Source organism: Notothenia rossii (genome assembly GCF_949606895.1).
Source record: "Notothenia rossii genome assembly, chromosome: 6".
Taxonomy (NCBI): Eukaryota; Metazoa; Chordata; class Actinopteri; order Perciformes; family Nototheniidae; genus Notothenia; species Notothenia rossii.
In genome coordinates this window covers 16,627,907-16,645,556 of record NC_136909.1, presented here as the reverse complement: position 1 = coordinate 16,645,556, position 17,650 = coordinate 16,627,907, and the positions used below count along the sequence as shown (strand labels likewise).

The 17,650-nt window shown below is 42.6% G+C and overlaps 1 protein-coding gene across 9 annotated transcripts in view; it reads left to right on the top strand.

Moving 5' to 3' along the window:
• The window catches only part of ncor2 (nuclear receptor corepressor 2), a 106,372-nt gene that overhangs the window by 75,229 nt on the left and 13,493 nt on the right, over positions 1 to 17,650 (top strand). For 3 of the 9 annotated variants that reach the window (XM_079689425.1, XM_079689421.1, XM_079689427.1), the window contains 15 exons: positions 4,142 to 4,284; positions 4,462 to 4,600; positions 5,231 to 5,651; positions 6,778 to 6,898; positions 7,857 to 8,124; positions 8,989 to 9,036; positions 9,376 to 9,540; positions 9,934 to 10,070; positions 10,207 to 10,306; positions 10,437 to 10,547; positions 11,385 to 11,488; positions 15,688 to 15,838; positions 16,360 to 16,530; positions 16,668 to 16,760; positions 17,429 to 17,628. In XM_079689425.1, coding sequence (XP_079545551.1) covers positions 4,142 to 4,284; positions 4,462 to 4,600; positions 5,231 to 5,651; positions 6,778 to 6,898; positions 7,857 to 8,124; positions 8,989 to 9,036; positions 9,376 to 9,540; positions 9,934 to 10,070; positions 10,207 to 10,306; positions 10,437 to 10,547; positions 11,385 to 11,488; positions 15,688 to 15,838; positions 16,360 to 16,530; positions 16,668 to 16,760; positions 17,429 to 17,628 — 2,372 coding nt within the window. The remainder of the gene's footprint in view (positions 1 to 4,141; positions 4,285 to 4,461; positions 4,601 to 5,230; positions 5,652 to 6,777; positions 6,899 to 7,856; positions 8,125 to 8,988; positions 9,037 to 9,375; positions 9,541 to 9,933; positions 10,071 to 10,206; positions 10,307 to 10,436; positions 10,548 to 11,384; positions 11,489 to 15,687; positions 15,839 to 16,359; positions 16,531 to 16,667; positions 16,761 to 17,428; positions 17,629 to 17,650) is intronic. The other 6 variants (XM_079689423.1, XM_079689428.1, XM_079689426.1 and 3 more) reach the window with 4 other exon arrangements.

Genomic DNA, 17,650 nt, shown 5'->3' with positions numbered 1-17,650 from the left:
GCTCGTTCTGTCCGTCTCTCTCGGATGGGAGATGGCAACGGCCCAGATTGGCAAGAGCTGTGGAAGATTTGGCAAGCGCCTCTTTCCCCCACTCACTTTGTCTCTCAACTCACTCGGTGTTGTTATAGACTGGAGAGAGGTCACATTCAAGATGAAAAGCAGGTCAGTCAGGAAACATTTGAAAGCCTTTATGCTTTCTCCTGGTATCAACATCACCCCCCCCTCCCTCCCTCCTGTCTCCTGTCTCCCCCCTCTGCTCTCTTTGCTTACTCTCCACTTCTGTGTCCTTTCCTTTTCTCCATTGTCTCTCTGGCTCAGCTCTCTCTCTATATATTTCCCCTCTCTCTCTCTCTCTCTGCTCTCTGTTTACTCTTGGACTGCCTGAGTGTGTGTTTGCGTCCGTGTGCGAGAGTATTAACAAGAGAGAGAGAGAGAGAGAGAGAGAGAGAGAGAGAGAGAGAGAGAGAGAAAGGGTTCGAGTGAGTGTGTGTACTCACTCATGCATTTGTGTGTGAGTGTGCGTGCGGCGGTGCCTGCTGGCAGACTGAGGTAGGGGGAGGGACGGACCGACCGGGAGAGGGAGGGAGAGAAAAAAAGAGAGATAGAGGAGAGATCAGATGAGGGGAGAGAGAGGCTGAGCACATAGCACCGCCCCACAGTCCCACTTTCCTGTGGAAGTCTTCCCAGACGACCGCCATTGGGGAGAGACACGGCGGAGAAGAAGAACAGACCAGCACTCACCGAAGCTCAGGGAGGCAAGAGTGAGAGGAAAAGAAGGGGAAAGGCCAGGAGCACGTGCTGTTTAGGAGCATGTCAACCTTACACCGGCTAAAGTATCAGGCCAGCTGGCAGGAAGAGCTCCGAGTCTGAGCTGTTTTCATCTCCTCTGCTCTGGATCGGAAGGCCCAGCCCCGAAGAGCTTCCCAACGGGCCCTCCAGAGATCAGACCGTCTGATACTGTTATCCACTGCAGGACCGCGGGACAACGGCTGGAGTGACAGGCAGGTGACAGACAGGAACAACCACTTTCTGGCTGCACCAGGTGTTGATTGGACTTTCTGTGGGAGGAGCTAATGGGAATACAGTATCCTGATTGGCTGTGAGGATGCCACTTGCTTTAGTATCGCTGCTGCTGATTGGATGTTTGTTCCATGTGTGTGTTGCTCCAGCAACTAAGGCCCGAGTCAACCAGAGCTGCTTAAGATTGTGCTTTAGGTGCTTGCCTCTGATGGAACAAACTGGATGTAGCTAGAGGTCGTAACAAAGTGACCTTTGGCTTTCAGGAAATTGCTTCATGTTCAGTGGGTGCAGCAAAGTGTTTGTCTTACTTGTCCTAATGTGTGTGTGTGAGTGTGTGAGATCACGCTACTGTTCGTGTGCTTGTGTATGTTTTGTGAGTACTCCAGAGGGTGTCTGACTGTTAGGGCGGTCTCCCCTCTCGTGAGACGGCTGTAAAAGGTTAATAAGTGTCGGTCATGTGTCTCAGTCCTCTTGTAGCGAGTCAGGTCGGTCGCCTTTCTTTTTCTTCCTTGGAGAAGCTTTCCTAGCGATGCCTTTTAGTGGCAGCGATGAATATTTCAGCTGAAAAATCTCTTCCACTTTAACACTTGACAGGTTGTAGGTGCGCAGCAGCTTTTAGATACCAGCAGCTCAGACTTGAAGATCACCCTAACTTGTTATGGTAGTTCTTTTTATACTAATACATTCTCAGCATGACTGTGAATATTATTTTTCTTCTCACGTCTGCTGCACGATGCAAGCCCTTTTAGCAAAAGTGTTTTCATGTTTGCGTTAGTTGATAAGGGACAGAGGAAACGTATCATATGTAGGGCAATTTGTTTATATGCACATTGGTATCTTAGTATCCCGGTACGAATATATACATATAATTGTGAATAATACCAGGGATGTTAGACCCTTAAACAACTCGTGTGGTAGCTTTTATTGCAGCTATTACTTATTTATGGTATTACTCAGCAGAGCGTTGGTATCAAGTCTTTTCTGATTTATCTGAGAGCTGATATGACAGGGCTGTAAACAGATGTCCTTTCCTCTCCTTTGGCTGGGAATGGCTTGTTGTCCTACTGCCTCCATTAAGCGATGAGATGCAGAGACCTCTGAACCCACGTCCAAGGTTATCCCAGGAGGTGTTGGCTCTTTGCCTGTTAATAACACCCCCCCCACCCCCCTCCTCACAACCCTTTTGAGAGGCTGTCCTGTTGCCAGGACCTGTCAGGCTGGCACAGGAAACAAGTGGGTGGTGTAAGCTAAGCCTCTTACAACACACACTGTTAATGAGCTGCCTTTAGCTAACAGCAGAATCTGGTGGTGGGGGGGGGGGACGACGACACACACACCAGAGCAAATTCTACACAATCTGTCTTTCTCACTCACTCTCGTTTACACACTCTCTGCATCTCTTCTTTTTGCACACATGCACTGAACAGTTGTGTGTACGTGTGTGTTGCATGACAGGTCTATCAACGCGGTGGCCAAGCGGGTGCCTGTAGGCTCTTGTGTAAGGCACAATCATGTGGTTGACTGAGTAAAGGAGCAGGGTTTCTTGGAACTGGGTCGCATCAAAGTCACTCAGAATGTGACACCGAGTGACCCCAGTTGGGAGAGTTGGTGATGTCATTGGTATGACTGACGTTTCAGCCAACGCACCACCTCTTCCCTCTCATATTCCTCCACTCTGTCTCTACTTAGGAGGCAGATGGCGTCAGGCCACGCTGCCGCAGGGACTGTGTGTGTGCATGGGACAACATGAAAATGTAATGTCACTATTAGCTCTGGAAAATTGATTCACGATATTATCTTGATAATCATCAAAATATGCTTAAAACGTTTGAAATGGAACTACCGTAATACACTGGTATCTTTTTTGTAACATTATTTAATAAGGCAATCATAAATCATTAGATTAGCCTGCATGCATAAAGGGTAAAAGAAAATTGAGAAGCAATATTTTCTGGTTATGTTCCTTCTTATAAGATAATAAGATAATTCAGGGATGTTTTAAATACAGTTTTTTTTAAACTTTTCCACATAATAGCCAGCTACTCAATTAAATTGAATACAATTGTATTACTTCATAAAGGCAATCATATTTTGTAAAAACGGACAGGTAACAGACCTATGTACAGACAGACATTTACATGTGAAAGATCCCTTGAAGACCATGTTGGGCAAGTTCTCTCAGCTTTGTCGCTCGTGTGAGGATATTCACAATTAATCCCTGATAACAGAAGTTTACCAACATTCACCTATTTTCATAGATTTGAGCGTAAATCCGTGAAATAATCCAATATTGTTCTGTGTATTTGTTGCTGTGTCTGTTTATGAACTGAACTCCCAGGCTGTGCTTCAGTTTTGACAGCTTTATCAGGGGGTCCGCGGGGTCTTAAAAAGTATTAAAAGTTGATAAATCAATTTAGCGAAAATTCAGGCTATTAAAAAGTTTTAAACAGCATTTTCCAAGGTATTACATTTTGTAGCTTGTTTTCAATAAGTATATAAATTGTCCAAAGAGGTTGTATTCTACAGTCTGCCTGAATGTAATCATTGCGTAGGTGTGTAGTTTATTTATGGCATCCCGTTGGATTTGACGTGATCTGAACAGGACATCACACGCTCACTGCTTGATAGCCCGCGAAGGACCGTTTACGCCGGTTGTTAAACAACATCGTTATGGGGAAATGCAAGTTTGTGTCCAAATGGTTGGAAGATAAGGAGGAAGGACAATCAATACTGAATATAGTAAATGTGAGGTAAAGTGTGTCGCCAATGTAACCGGTTAAAACTCGTAGTAGCGATGAGGTCTTAAGATGTGTGGGAAGGGTCTTAAAATGTCTTCCATTCGACTTCAGGATTCCTGCATATACCCTGTTTATAGAGACAGGTGTTTCTAGCTTTGGATTTACCGAGAGACTTCCACACTTTGCAGTTATAGAGATTGTGGTGATAGATATAGATCATGGTATCAACCAAATAACCGCTGCATTTACAATCTTAACAACAAATGTACTTTGCTCAGATTATGGAGTTGAGACCGAGTGGTGCTAGGCTGCATGTCAGCCATGTTGTCTGTCTTTGTTCCCGTCCTATCCTAATCCTCTGCATGTCCATCTGTTGATTCCAGGCCTTCTCCAGTATGGTAGGAATTGGTCCGCCATCGCCAAGATGGTGGGGTCAAAAACCGTGTCACAGTGCAAGAACTTCTACTTTAACTACAAGAAGAGGCAGAAACTGGATGAGATTCTGCAGCAGCATAAAATGAAATCGGTGAGTACCCGGACATCTTTTTGTGAGTCGTGTTTGCTTCACATCATGCCGACAAAGTACGTCATTCATGCTTTTTTTTTGTGCACAACCAAAGGTAAAGCGGTAAAGGTGGTTTCTGGTTTCCTTTGACATCCCCCCCCGGCTGTTTGTATTTAGTGTGTGTTTGTTTTCACCCAGGAGAAAGAGCGAAAGGCCCGCCGTAGGGGCAAAGCCCTGCAGAATGAGGAGACCAGTGCCCCGTACACAGCAGAGGAGGAGGAGATGGAGGGCTCAGGTGCCAGTGGCAATGAAGAGGAGGCCCCTGAAGATGGAGAAGGTACGTCACTCCAAAGATCGATTTGATAATTACCAAAAGAAAGGTTTATCATTTGTGTGCATCATGATTTTTTACTTACTACATATTAGCTTTACATGAGGTAGGCTGTCATACTTTTAAATGGAATGGGCAACATATGAAAGGCGCAAGTTCAACCCAACTGCAAACAGCCGGAAAAAAAATCATCCTATAAAAAACCGTAACATTATTATCTTTGTAAAGGCAGAATCTTTGGCTGAGCTGTTGTATCAGATTGCATTTAGTCGTAAAGGTATACTTAATATAATGGCCAGCCAGAGTAAGTAATGTAAGAAGCATACTGTTAAAAAGTAAAGATTTACGTTCTGCAATGACAAGCATCTGCTGTAGTTTGTTGATAAGGGAAGACTGTGTACACTGCACTTCCACAATAGAGCACTGAAGCCCCGGGGGATTTCACCCATCATCCCAATTGGTTTTGTGTTGCTCCTTATTGTACAGGGAAACCCGATTAGGTAGAAGACTGGCACAGTGAAGAATCTGTTTTAGCACAAAGAGATGGGGAAAAATACATGAAATAAGAACAAGGGGATATAACATGATTTGCCCGTTCTTGTCTTATAATCTGTGTTTCCTTTTGTCCTCTGCCAGGTGGTGCTAACAACAGCTCTGACACAGAGAGCTTGCCCTCGCCACACTCATCAGAGGACAGCAAGGCTAAAGAGGAAGGCTCGAGCAGGTCGAAGTCCAGCTCCAACGCCGGGGACAAGGAGGCGTCCGGGTCCGACATGGGCCAGGCAGGGGATGAGAAACCTCCGGTCAAGGAAGATGCAGAATCAGCCATCAAGCAAGAGATAAAGACTGAGACAGGGGAGACCAACAAAGAGCCAACGCCACCCAGCGATGCCATAGATCAAAAACCTCCTACTGCAGAGACAGAGGAGGGAAAGAGCTCCTCTAAGAGCTCCAAAAAGGACCATGGGCCTAAAACGGGTTCCCATGGGGACAGTGACTCTAGTGCCACTTGCAGCGCTGATGAAGTGGAGGAGACAGACAACCCAGACAAGAATAGGTAAGAGCTTGCAACAAGAGATGAAGTGGAACATAGATTGTTTCCAATTACAAAGAATTGCTCATTGTTTTAAAGAAAAAAGGAATAATCTTCCTGTTTTTGTTTTTTATCAATGACATCTTTGGGCGTGCTTAAGATTGGCGGTTTCAAATGGCTTCTGGTTTTTCAGCAGCGGTTTACTAGGTGTCCTATTTCTCTGTTGTACCACATCAGACATAAAAAAAAGCAGCAAGGATTTTGAACTGTTATTAGTTGCCTAGCTACACTGTACAGCAGGGAAGCCATATTTGGCAAGCCACTTGTGTGTACACCACAGGTTGCTCTTTTCTATCAACCAGAGATTTTATTTGTACTTTGTCTGAATGAGAATATACATTTACCTTGTTTAACTATCTATAAATATATACACACACACACACACACACACACACACACACACACACACACACACACACACACACACACACACACACACACACACACACACACACACACACACACACACACACACACACACACACACACACACACACACACCCGCACACCCGCATATATATATCATTGTGTCTGTGAATGAGGCCACAAGAAATGGGTGTCAAAGTGCGTGGGAGGAGTGATTAGTTTTGTTTGCACGGTATTTGTTCAATTTTTTCCATGACAGCAGACTGCATGTACTGGCAGAGCCGGGGGAAAAGCTGCCCTCTCTGCCAAAGCAAACAAAGGGACTGAGTGTGTGTGTTTTGTGTGTGTGTACACTTTTGTGTTGTTGTGCAACAAAGTGTGTGTCTGTGATTCAGAGTATACTGTGTGCTTTCAACAGATGTGCGAGACAGGGATATGGATTTTTCCTTGCAATTCGGTTCTAGCCTCTCTGGCAACACACATAGTACATATAACACAAACACATACACACCCCCCATGTATTCCTTTTATTTTATTTTGCCATCATTGAAATACTTAAACACCTTCTTTAGACACTTATTTTTGTGCCTGTGAATGGATTTGAATGCAATCAGAACCTCTGCCTTGTTTTGAGTAACATTTTTTCTAGATTGACGGTTGATACATTTGTGCTAAAGTGGGCACAGCCAATAAGAGTGACTTATTCCTGTTTTTTTTTGTGCAGAATCACTTCTCCACGGCCAAGTTTACTGAACTACTCTCATGATGGAGTGATATCGTCCCCACTGCAGAAGCCCTTGGACCTGAAACAGCTCAAACAGAGGGCTGCTGCTATACCACCCATTGTGAGTCACTAGTTAAACTTTGTGGGTCTCACTGTGTATTTATTTAAAATATTCCCCCTCATACATAACACAATAGCAATGTGCGTGATGTTTTTCAAGGCTTTGAAAGTCTCTTTGACACAGGTAGAGTTTTGTAACAAGTCTGATTCGACACACACAACCACTTTTTTGACTGCAGTAGTATCGATGCTATCCCTGTGTCTCTGCTCTCAGAGCAGGGCTCGACAGTTGCCATTGGCAACCATTCAAAAAAAATGTCAACCACTTCTTGGCCTTTGGTTGCCCTCCGTGGAAACCAGTCTTTAATATAAAGAAATAAGGACAGCAAACACCAAAATGTGCACCCCAAAATAGATAAATGTTTTTTCATTTTTGAGGGATCTGTGAAGAACATGACAACAGCTGCACTACTGGTGTTTAGGATACCAGCAATTGAGAGTGGACAAGTTTTACTACCACTTAAGTTTCAAATAATTGTGTTAATTACTTATTGTAAAGCATTTGAACATTCTTTTGTGTCACATTTTCATTATTACGGTGATGTATAACTGTATAGTAGTCTTAATTATTTAAAATATAAGTTGACTAAAAATGGCAAACATATTTTCAGTTCTGGCAACCAAAAGCTGATGCCTGGTTGCCAGCCTGGCAACCACTTTTAAAAGATAGCGTTGAGCCCTGTCTCAGAGATAACGGTGTACAACGTGGAATTGTTTAGTCATATTTGTATGAAATAAGCCAGCCAGATGGAAGCTGATGGGTAGATTGCTTTGTGGGGAAGAAATGAGATCCCACCCATTAGGGAAACTTTAGCTTACCAAGAAACAAGAGATGTTCATTAGCTATCATGTTTATCAGATACTGTATGTGGCTAACCATATGTCAAATGCCAGGTAGGCGTGGGCTTCTGTTATGTGTGATTTTAACCTTTTTTCTTTCCCTCTCATCCTGTGTGTAGTTGCCAGAAGCCGCCTTGCAGGCCGTTCAGCGGAGTGGTGGCAAGTCACTGCTGCCCCCCCACGCCCTGGCATTGTACCAGCAGCAGATCACCATGGCTCACGGGGAGTCCTCTCAGGAGGTCAAAATGCAGCAGCAGCAACAGCTGCTCTCAGGCCAGCCCGGCAAACAGCAGCCGTACACCATGCAGTCGGAGAGAGACAGAGAGGCTCTTCACAGCATCAGTCCTCGCATGCGCCCCCGCAGCCCCTCCACCAGCGACAAGGATGGTACGCACACCTCCGGCATAACAGAAATACCAGTCACAGTCAGATGGTTTTTCATATATGTTGCTTTCTAAGCTGCTTAAGTTACAAATGTAGGAACACCTCAAACACTTTCCAGCATTTGTCTTTTTCCCAAGCCATAATTTCATTATCTGTGATCCCTTGTTTTTAGGCTGTATATATGTGTGTTTATAACATGATACATTGCTAAAGTTGTCTCAAAGGATACATGGATTCAACATTAGCACTGTAAATGCGGCCCATGAAATGTTCAAAAGAAAATGGAGGTTAATGAATGTGCTGCATATTATACGGTTTTAGGAGCATTTGATCTAGTTTTACTTAGTTGGTCCTTGCTACAAGTTATAACCTTCAAGGCTGTGGTCTCTAGTGTTTAGGGTATTCAAGTTTTTCTGGGACACTCGTGGAGAGGCAACTGATAAACGATCTGGTATTGCTATTGACCCAGAAGGGAATATAGTCTAGTTTAGTGCACTTACTGTGAGCGTGTGGAATGTGAATCTCTGAGAGCACAGTGTAAGACTTTTAGCAACAGTCCCGGCAAAGACAGGTCTTTTATAACCATCTTGGCACAGCAGCTGTGAACTACAGCAACCATTTTCTCATGCATTTTGGAAAGGAAACGGGCACAAAAAGCTGTTTGTAGGGTACCTTACACAGAGGCAGGTGTAGACATATTTACAAACTACATTATAGTTACTATTAAGTCTCATTTGGCTGATAGCTCAGACTCAAGTCACCATATGGAAATAGCAGTAACGTGTAAATGTAGTTAGCACATGTTTCTGTGTGAGGTAGAACAATCTGTGAGGTGCGATGATCTGTGGTGTGTTTGTGTCCCTTCAGAGCTGGAAGGCAACGAGAGGTGGTTACTGACCCTCCTGCAGGGATTAAGTAGGTTCACCCCTTGCCACACCATTCCCTTTTATTTAATAACACCTTAACCACACTGCAGGGTGATCACCTCCTCTGTTAGATTTACTGTGTGTACAATACATTAAGCAGAAGCTTGTTATGTATGCTGGCGTGTTAATTCAGTGTTGATATCACCCTGGCTGGGATTAGGCTTGAGGGGTTTTCTGTGCTCACAGACAACAATGACATTGGTGTTGATGACAATTGTTGTTGTTGACATCAGTGAGTGGCGGCTGAAGGACAGCTTGTTAGATTAGGGGAGGTCTATCTGACCGTTGTTGCTTTTAGTTCTGACTTTCTGTGTTGTTGTTTCTTCAGAAAAATCCCGGTCTTTCTCTCCGCACGGTGAAGCTAAGAAGCAGGCGATGGGCCCCGACGACCTGAGGACCTCCAACATGGGTCGTCCCGTTCTCTCCCCCTATCCCATGTCCCCACGAGACATGGTCAAGATCAGTCACGACCAGCACCTGCTCCACTTCAACTGTGAGTCCTCTAATCTGTCCCCAGTTTGTTTTTCCAGCTATTTAAGATTTAAGATCGTCTTTCTCTTTTATTATTAACTCTACAACAAGTGCATTTTTGTTTATTTTTATTTTTTAGTAGGGACAAGTCCCTTTTGTCAATACTTTAATTCAAAAATGTTTAATATTTGATCTTGTGAAAGATATGCTATTTTAGTTATCCGATTATATTGAACTTTCAGTCAATCTAGTCGAGCGAAAATGTCATTTTAGTCTAACATTTTCTTGAACCATTATCAGGTGAAAAACAGGGGTTGATTGATTAAGACTTCAGCTTTGATACAAGCATTCTTTTTTACTCCACTTCTCTCTGCCAAAACTCAAATCAAATCTCATAATCACTTCTGTCCTCCAGCGTTCCAGCAAACAGGCCACCCCTCACTGCCTAATCTGCCACAGGACAGTGGAAGGCTAGCAGCAGTGAGACCCCTCACGATGCCTGATCCCCCTCCTCTTATTTCCTCCTCCAAGCCAGGAGGCTCCATCACACAGGTATAGCCCAACACAAATCAAGTCATAGTTGGCCCACAGCAATTACCTTAAAAAACATGTAATCTTAAATCAATATGAAAATACAGCATGGAAAATACAAATAAAGCACCATTATGACCAAACCCTTGTCTTCCAGGGCACCCCAGTGCAGCTGCACAGCCCTGCTCATGGGCTGGACCACGGGAAGATGACCCCCACACAAATGGGGTTGTCTTGGATGGATCCGAGGAAAGTGGGTGAGTAAAATTGTGCAGTGGGAACAATTAACTTTAATATTTATTTCCTGCAAGTTGCCATCAACTTTGTGATCAGCATAGACATGTCTCCTCATTACTGTCCCTTGTTTCCAACTCTTGCTCTCTCCAGGCGGTCCTTTCCCCGTGATAAAGCAGGAACAGTTGTCTCCTCGAAGCTCTTCCTCTCAAGCTGACAACATGCCAACCCAGGGGTCGCCTCACGATGGTGCCTCTGGACGTGGTGGGTGGCTCACCTTGTCTTATCTGGTTCTATTTGATTTCTATATACAGTAAACTGGTATTGAGATGTTGCTCCTGCATTTGTCCTTTTCCTGTTTAGTGGGTAAAGATGATCAAAGAATCTTGAAAAATATCACTTCATGAAAGATTTATTTGAAACTGATTCCACTTTTGCTATCAAGGAAGATGCCATACACCCTGGAATAACAAAGTCAAATCACGAGTTTTCCCACATGTTTACTTCAGCACTGTCATGCTGAAAAGATTAACCTCCTCGGCATGACAGTGACCTGAGGCACACACAGCATGGACCACACTGGGAGGGACTTTGGGAGAGTCCCTGAATGTACTTGACTGGCCCAGCCTGAAGTTAAAAATCTCACTTGAATATCGGGAGTTGAGTTTAGTGAAGCTCATCTAATCTGCAAGAGCTTGAGAGGATGTGAAGAATGGGAGAAACTGCCCAGATTCATGTGTTCAGAACTAGTAAATGCTAACTAGAGTAATAATATACAAAGCTTTAATTCCTGTCACTGGTGCTGCAACACAGTTTTCCCAGATACATTTGGAGAAGTTAATTTAGCCACGCTTTCACTCTTACTTACATAGATAGTGTTTGGACAAAACATTTGAATCATTAATAATACTCTAAATTCATTTAAGATTGCGCAACGTGATTGATACAAGCTGTTGTATTTGCTTTGATTACAGCTATGCTCGCATGCTTTTGGCCAAACATGCAGAACACTTTGCAACTTCTATTGCCAATAATTGTTTACATTGTACTCCACTTTAACTCATTTGAAGGATGATTTGTTTTGACTTGCTCTCTTCACAGGTTCTATTCCAGCAGTTCAGGGTGGTAGTATCACTAAGGGCATCCCAGGGACCAGAATGCATCAGGATTCCCCAATCTCCTACCGAGGGGGATCCATTACTCAGGTGAGCTTGATGAAAGAAAAAAAGATGTACTCATTGTCAGAATCAGAATACCTTTATTAGTTCCACGGAAGGGACATTTGCGTAGTTACAGCAGGAAAAAGAGCCACAGACAGCTTATTGTTCAAATGTTAAATATGCGACATGCATTAAAAAAAAAAGTATTAAGTTATGATATAATAAAAAATAAAAAGTTACATACCGTAATTTTCGGACTATAAGGCGCACCTGAATATAAGCCGCAGCAGCTAAATTGAATGATGTGTACATATATAAGCCGCACTGGACTATAAGCCGCAGGTGTTTTAATGTTTAATTACCATATGTAAGGGTTCGTGCACAGAGGGGATTGTCGGGAAAGAGATGGCTGTTTGAGGAAGCTCCCATTTATTAACATTTCAACAAACAAGTTGCATATTTACATAACGTATTCAAGTGTTACCATTTAGTGCAATAGTAGCTACAGAACATGTGCTGTGTAAACTGTACTGTATCACATAGCGTTTCAGACACACAAACTTTTCAACTTTCAAACTTAAACGGTGCGCTCCCAGCGCACGTACCGGCAGTGATCTACAGCAGTGGTTTTCAACCAGTGGTACGGGGACAAACTGTCTCGCTCTCGTAATGTCTGTCTGTCTGTCTTGCTCTCGTTCTGTCTCTCGTACCACTCTCGGTTCCACTTTTACTTTTGCGCGCTACCTGTCTCACTCTTTTCCGGCCTCCAGCTTTTCCTGCTGGAGCCCGCCACTTAAAGGTGGGGGGCGTGGACCGTCCATAGAGCCCATAGAGTTAAAGGTGGTGGACTGTAACCTGTAAAATCCATAGATTTAGGAGGTCCCCTAGTGGCCGTTAGCTGTAAAAATCCATAGATTAGCCGCACCGTTATATAAGCCGCAGCGTCGAAAAATGGGAAAAAAGGCGCGGCTTATAGTCCGAAAATTACGGTAATTAAAAAAAATACACATCCTGTAACAGTTCTTAGGATTTAGCAACTAGGCATGCATTACACAGTTATTAGTGTGTGTGTGTGTGTGTGTGTGTGTGTGTGTGTGTGTGTGTGTGTGTGTGTGTGTGTGTGTGTGTGTGTGTGTGTGTGTGTGTGTGTGTGTGTGTGTGTGTGTGTGTGTGTGTGTGTGTGTGTGTGTGTGTGTGTGTGTGTGTGTGTGTGTGTGTGTGTGTGTGTGTGTGTGTGTGTGTGTGTGTGTGTGTGTGTGTGTGTGTGTGTGTGTGTGTGTGTGTGTAACTAGGGGCTGTGTTGTCACCATCAATCTAATCTAATCTTTGTTCCAGCCTTACAAAAACAATATTTTCAATGTGGGGTTAAAGCAGTTTTCTCTCAAACTTGCTGCACAAGAAAGGGATAAACCATTAGGGCAATGGTGTGTAAAACATGATAACAGACAGTTAAAGCATTATCTAAAAACCTCAATAAAGGCTTTGTATGTAGAACAAAATGAAAGTTGGTACAGCCCTAGTGCAAAACAGGTGTGAGGATATATGCCAGTCTAGCTTTTTCTCTCTTTCTATGAAAATCCTAGTAAAGATTTAAGTAGATCTGTATATGTTTGCTATTTCTGCTATGCTTCACATTGTACACTTTTTTAAATTCCTTCAATTTTAGTTTGAGAGCTAAGTAACAAATTGAGTTAAAAAAAAAAAAGTACTTTTTGGTTGGGGCGTCCTTGGCATTTCCCTTCAAGATATTCCTCGGCTGCTAGTTTGATGATGGGAACCATGATCCAAAGATAATACCTCACACTTGGTTTTTATTCTCACTGTAACAGAATCTCCCAAATGTCAAGTTCTTTGTCTCTGTTGTGTGTGGCAATCCTTTAACGTCATTTGTTAAGATTATTCTGCTGACAGTGTTCACATTTGAGTAGTGCATTACGACAGAAAACGTTTCTCTTCCCCTTTTGTTTGTATAACCCCTAAATAACCTCTGAAATTGATTGAAATAAGTCAGTTTTGTTAAATGATCAGCTGTAAATGAGCTATTATGTAGGTTTAGGAGATACTTTTTGTTATATTACAAATTATATGATATTGCAAAGTGTTTCTTCTGTGTTCAAATGTATGTCTATCTCCGAAGGCTGATGGCTGTAAATAGTGAACTGAAACTGACTCTATTAAACTGTGTTAGGGTTCATGGTAGTAGCAGCTTAAATGGCTGGTACATAGACAACCCACAGTCGTAGTTGTTCACTCCCACACCTTTTTCAGATAGTTAAAACTCGTTATGAACAAATCTCTTCTGTCACTTAACCCCTGCCCACACAGTTTAAAACTTTGGTTGTTAACCAATCACCTTTGTGTTACTGGCCTTTGATTTGTGTACTTAGGATAAAAGAGAGAGCAGCTGCTGCCGTGTCATAACCACAGTGCAAAAATGACCCGGGCAAGGTTGCAGAATTCCAGGAATATGCAAAGAAGAAAAGTTCCATTAGAATTAACAGGGAGTGAATATCAGGGTTATTCGTTAGAGGTAGGATGTAGTAAACATGTCACATGCAGATAGAAACTAATCCTTAAACATTTCATTAGCAGAGATAATCCATGTGTTTGACAAATCCAGCCATTCCTTTTTCAAATAAATACAGTGTGAACTGTGGTGAGTTAGCTGGCTAGCGTTTTAACCAAGGTACTAAAAATGTTATTTTAAAATGTGGTTTGGCAAGTTGTGATCTGCAAATACAGATTTAAAATAACAACCCATTATCAATCAGGTTTTTCAACAAAGAATAAATGGTTATCGTTTTAAAACGATATGGTATAGCTGTTATATATGGTAACAGCTAGCTAGAAAAAACTAGCAGAAGATGTTACCAAATGAAACACTGTGGGCCATATCATAGAAAATATTACCATATATTCACTTGAATAATCCAATCAACACTTGCATGGTCAGACTGTGCAGTAGTTTGAGCTGCACATGGGAGAATGAACTGTGAATGCAATGGGTTGTAATTGATTGAATTCCTATTAAATGGGATGCTGGCGGCAAATTATCTTTATATGTGATGAGAGAGCTGAGTGCAGTGCATATAATCCCGTAATAAATAAGATGTTTAATCATTCTTAAATATAGCGAACATTTTCTGACCCGTTGCAACCCTACACCCTAGCATCTGGTACACACTGTACTGCGTCTGTTCCCTATTTAATATATCTATTTTCTCTAGACTCTTGTCTGAAGTCACTGTAATATCACATCCAACTGGCCTACAAGGGAAAACAAGTGTTGAGGGGCCCGTTATCCACCATGCTGGATTAGTATGGAGAAGGTGAAAGCGATAAAGCATGATCGTTACCGTTGTCGAGGGACAGCTCGATTATAACTCAGAGAAGTTGCACTTTCTTTGGGAGTACATGAGGACTGCTCTGGTCAGTGCTACCTGATCCTGTAAACTTAACCCTACTGGCCTGGCCTTCAACCTTCAGCTGTGTCTTCTTGGAAAAGCTGCAACCAAAAGACAAGAAATGTGATCTCAGGCACACTGTGTCTCCCACTCACCGCCCACCGCCCTCTAACAGTTTAGACATGTGACTCATACTCGGGGTACGAGTGATGTGACTCAAGGTTTTAACAAAGCCTGCTGTCGTATATTGTTACACCTCCGCTTCTTCATAGAGTACTACTTTTTTTTTTCTTTCGCAGCTGTTTGTTTTTGTTTATTTATTTATTTGGATCACTGTAATCTCTCACCATTGTACCATCACTCTCTCTGGGGTACAAACAATTCAAGAAACAGAATACATGTTTTGCAACACAGGATGCATTACAGGCTCCAATTGCATCCAAGTCTACATTCCTGAAAGAAGGAAAACAAATATAATTGCCAGTCATCTACATTGGTCATCCAGACCATAATAGCGTTGTTGATTTAAACTGCACAGTGACTTATTCAAAGCTATTTCCAGCTGTTCTCATAACTCATTTTATTAGGGGCCTTTATGACAGAAATATGATCATCTTTATTTTATTAAATAGCTATAAAAAAGTGACTTTTCTCATACCATTTATTTTTGGGGGTTTGCTTTGCTAGCAGCCAGCCTATGCATGATGCTCCCAGAGGAGGCAAGTTCAAGTGCATTTGCAGAAAATAAGACTTGATTGTGTGAGACTTTTTTAAAGGTGGTTCCAACAGAAATAGGTCTGTAAATGGCTAATTGTAAGGGCTGTCCTCTTTTGTTAACAGGGGACACCGGCTGATGTGCTGTATAAGGGAACCATTACCCGTCTGATCAGTGAGGACAGCGCCTGCCGAGCTGAGAGGGAACGGGACGAGGCGATATCTAAAGGCCATGTGGTTTACGAGGGCATCAGTGGACACATTCTCACATATGACCGTGAGTACATCAACTTGGCTGCAGTATGTTTTATGCCATGGCCAAGCAATCAAGGGGAGCTGTTATTTATTTATCAAAGAGCTTGAATTTGTGTCAAAATGTCTTAAATCAATCTTTCAAAAGTCTTAAAAAATGTGTTTTCCTTACATTTTAATTTAACATCTCAACATCTATGTTTGAAATAACATTCAAATAAATTGCATTCTACAGCATGCATGAAGACAGAATGCTTCAAGCACTCCACATGAGGAAGTGAAAATACAATGATAATTGGCTATTCAAACAATATTGTTCTGCATTGCTGAAACCGGTTCCAGGCAATACATACCAGTCATAGTGTATTTTGTACATGATTTTAAACTATAAGATCATTGATTTTCATAATTGTGAAGTTAGACTAAAGTTCAATACTGGGTGGGTTTAAAAAGTCTTAAACATTCTTTAAAGTGTAGGAAACCTGCTTTGAGTCATTGAGTGAGTACTATCCCTTTTACTAAGAGGTATCATTAAACAAATCCTAGTTGCATCTCTGTCTTTTGCAGGCCCACCTTCTCAGAGCATTAAAGATGAAGGCAGAGGCCCCGGGCAATCTGCAGAACTTCTGGGTCTGAAGCGTCCTTATGACATTATGGATGGAGGCATCTCCAGAGGACTGCCTATGAGGGATTCACTGTCTGCTGCCAACTGTGAAGGTGAGAGACCGACCTTATCACTCTGTCACTCCCACAGGGAGAAAGTAAAACCATGGTTCTACCCTTCGTGACAACTCTCATTATTGATGAATTCATTGACCCTAGTCTAACATCTCACTACTCCTCATCCTGCTCAGGTCTGATTGGTCGAGCCATGCCTCATGACAGGGACAGTCCACACCACCAACATTACAAAGACGCTCATCACATCCGCGGCTCGATCTCACAAGGTAAGAAGACTCCTCAATATTAAACATATTGCCTCCCTCCATATTCTTTCTTTCTTATGATGGGAGACCTTTTTTCTTCAAGTTCATTCCTCCGTGTTTTTGTTAGAAATCTTGACATCATCCAGTCTAAATGTAATCGCCAACTAAATATTGTTTTTCAAAATAACACAAAAGGGTTGAGAAAAGTCTATCCAAATGTTAAAGCAGATTGAATTGTTTTCTTTGTGTGCATTATTTGTGTTTTCCCTGAACACACTCGCTTATTCTGCTCCCACTTCATCAGACTGTCCTCCCAGTGCTGAGTCAGCAGAGCTTCAATGAAAGATAGCCTTTTTTCTTGTTTGCTTTCAAGAAGCAGATTGTGCCAGCTTACCAGATCTCACCCGCTGGCAGGAGTACTTTCATGTTGATATTCATGTTTATCTGATACCAGTAAAGTCGGATAACCATCTTGTCTCATCTTGCCAAGAGATAGAAGTAGATGCTCTCAGGACCCCTGCTGGTTCAACTGAGCTGATATAACCCAATCAAAATCTTTTTTCATCTCTCTCGTGCCTTTCATGTCTTTCTCTACTCCACTCTTCCAAAAAAGAAAAGAAAATGCTGCCCACTGTTGCTTGAAGAAAAAAAAAAAATATTGACATGATTTGTATTTATTTTGACTACAGGTATACCTCGTCATCTAGACCCTCAGGATGGCTACCTGAGGAGGGAAGCTAAGCAGATGAAGAGAGAGAACTCCCCACCCCGCGGGCCCGGGTCTCTTTCGGACCCAATGAAGGGCTCCATGGTGCCGACAGTGAAGGAGGCAGGGCGCTCCATCCACCTCATTCCCAGGGAGCCTGGCAAGGAGGGCATCATAGCACAGGTACCCACACTATGATAACTCA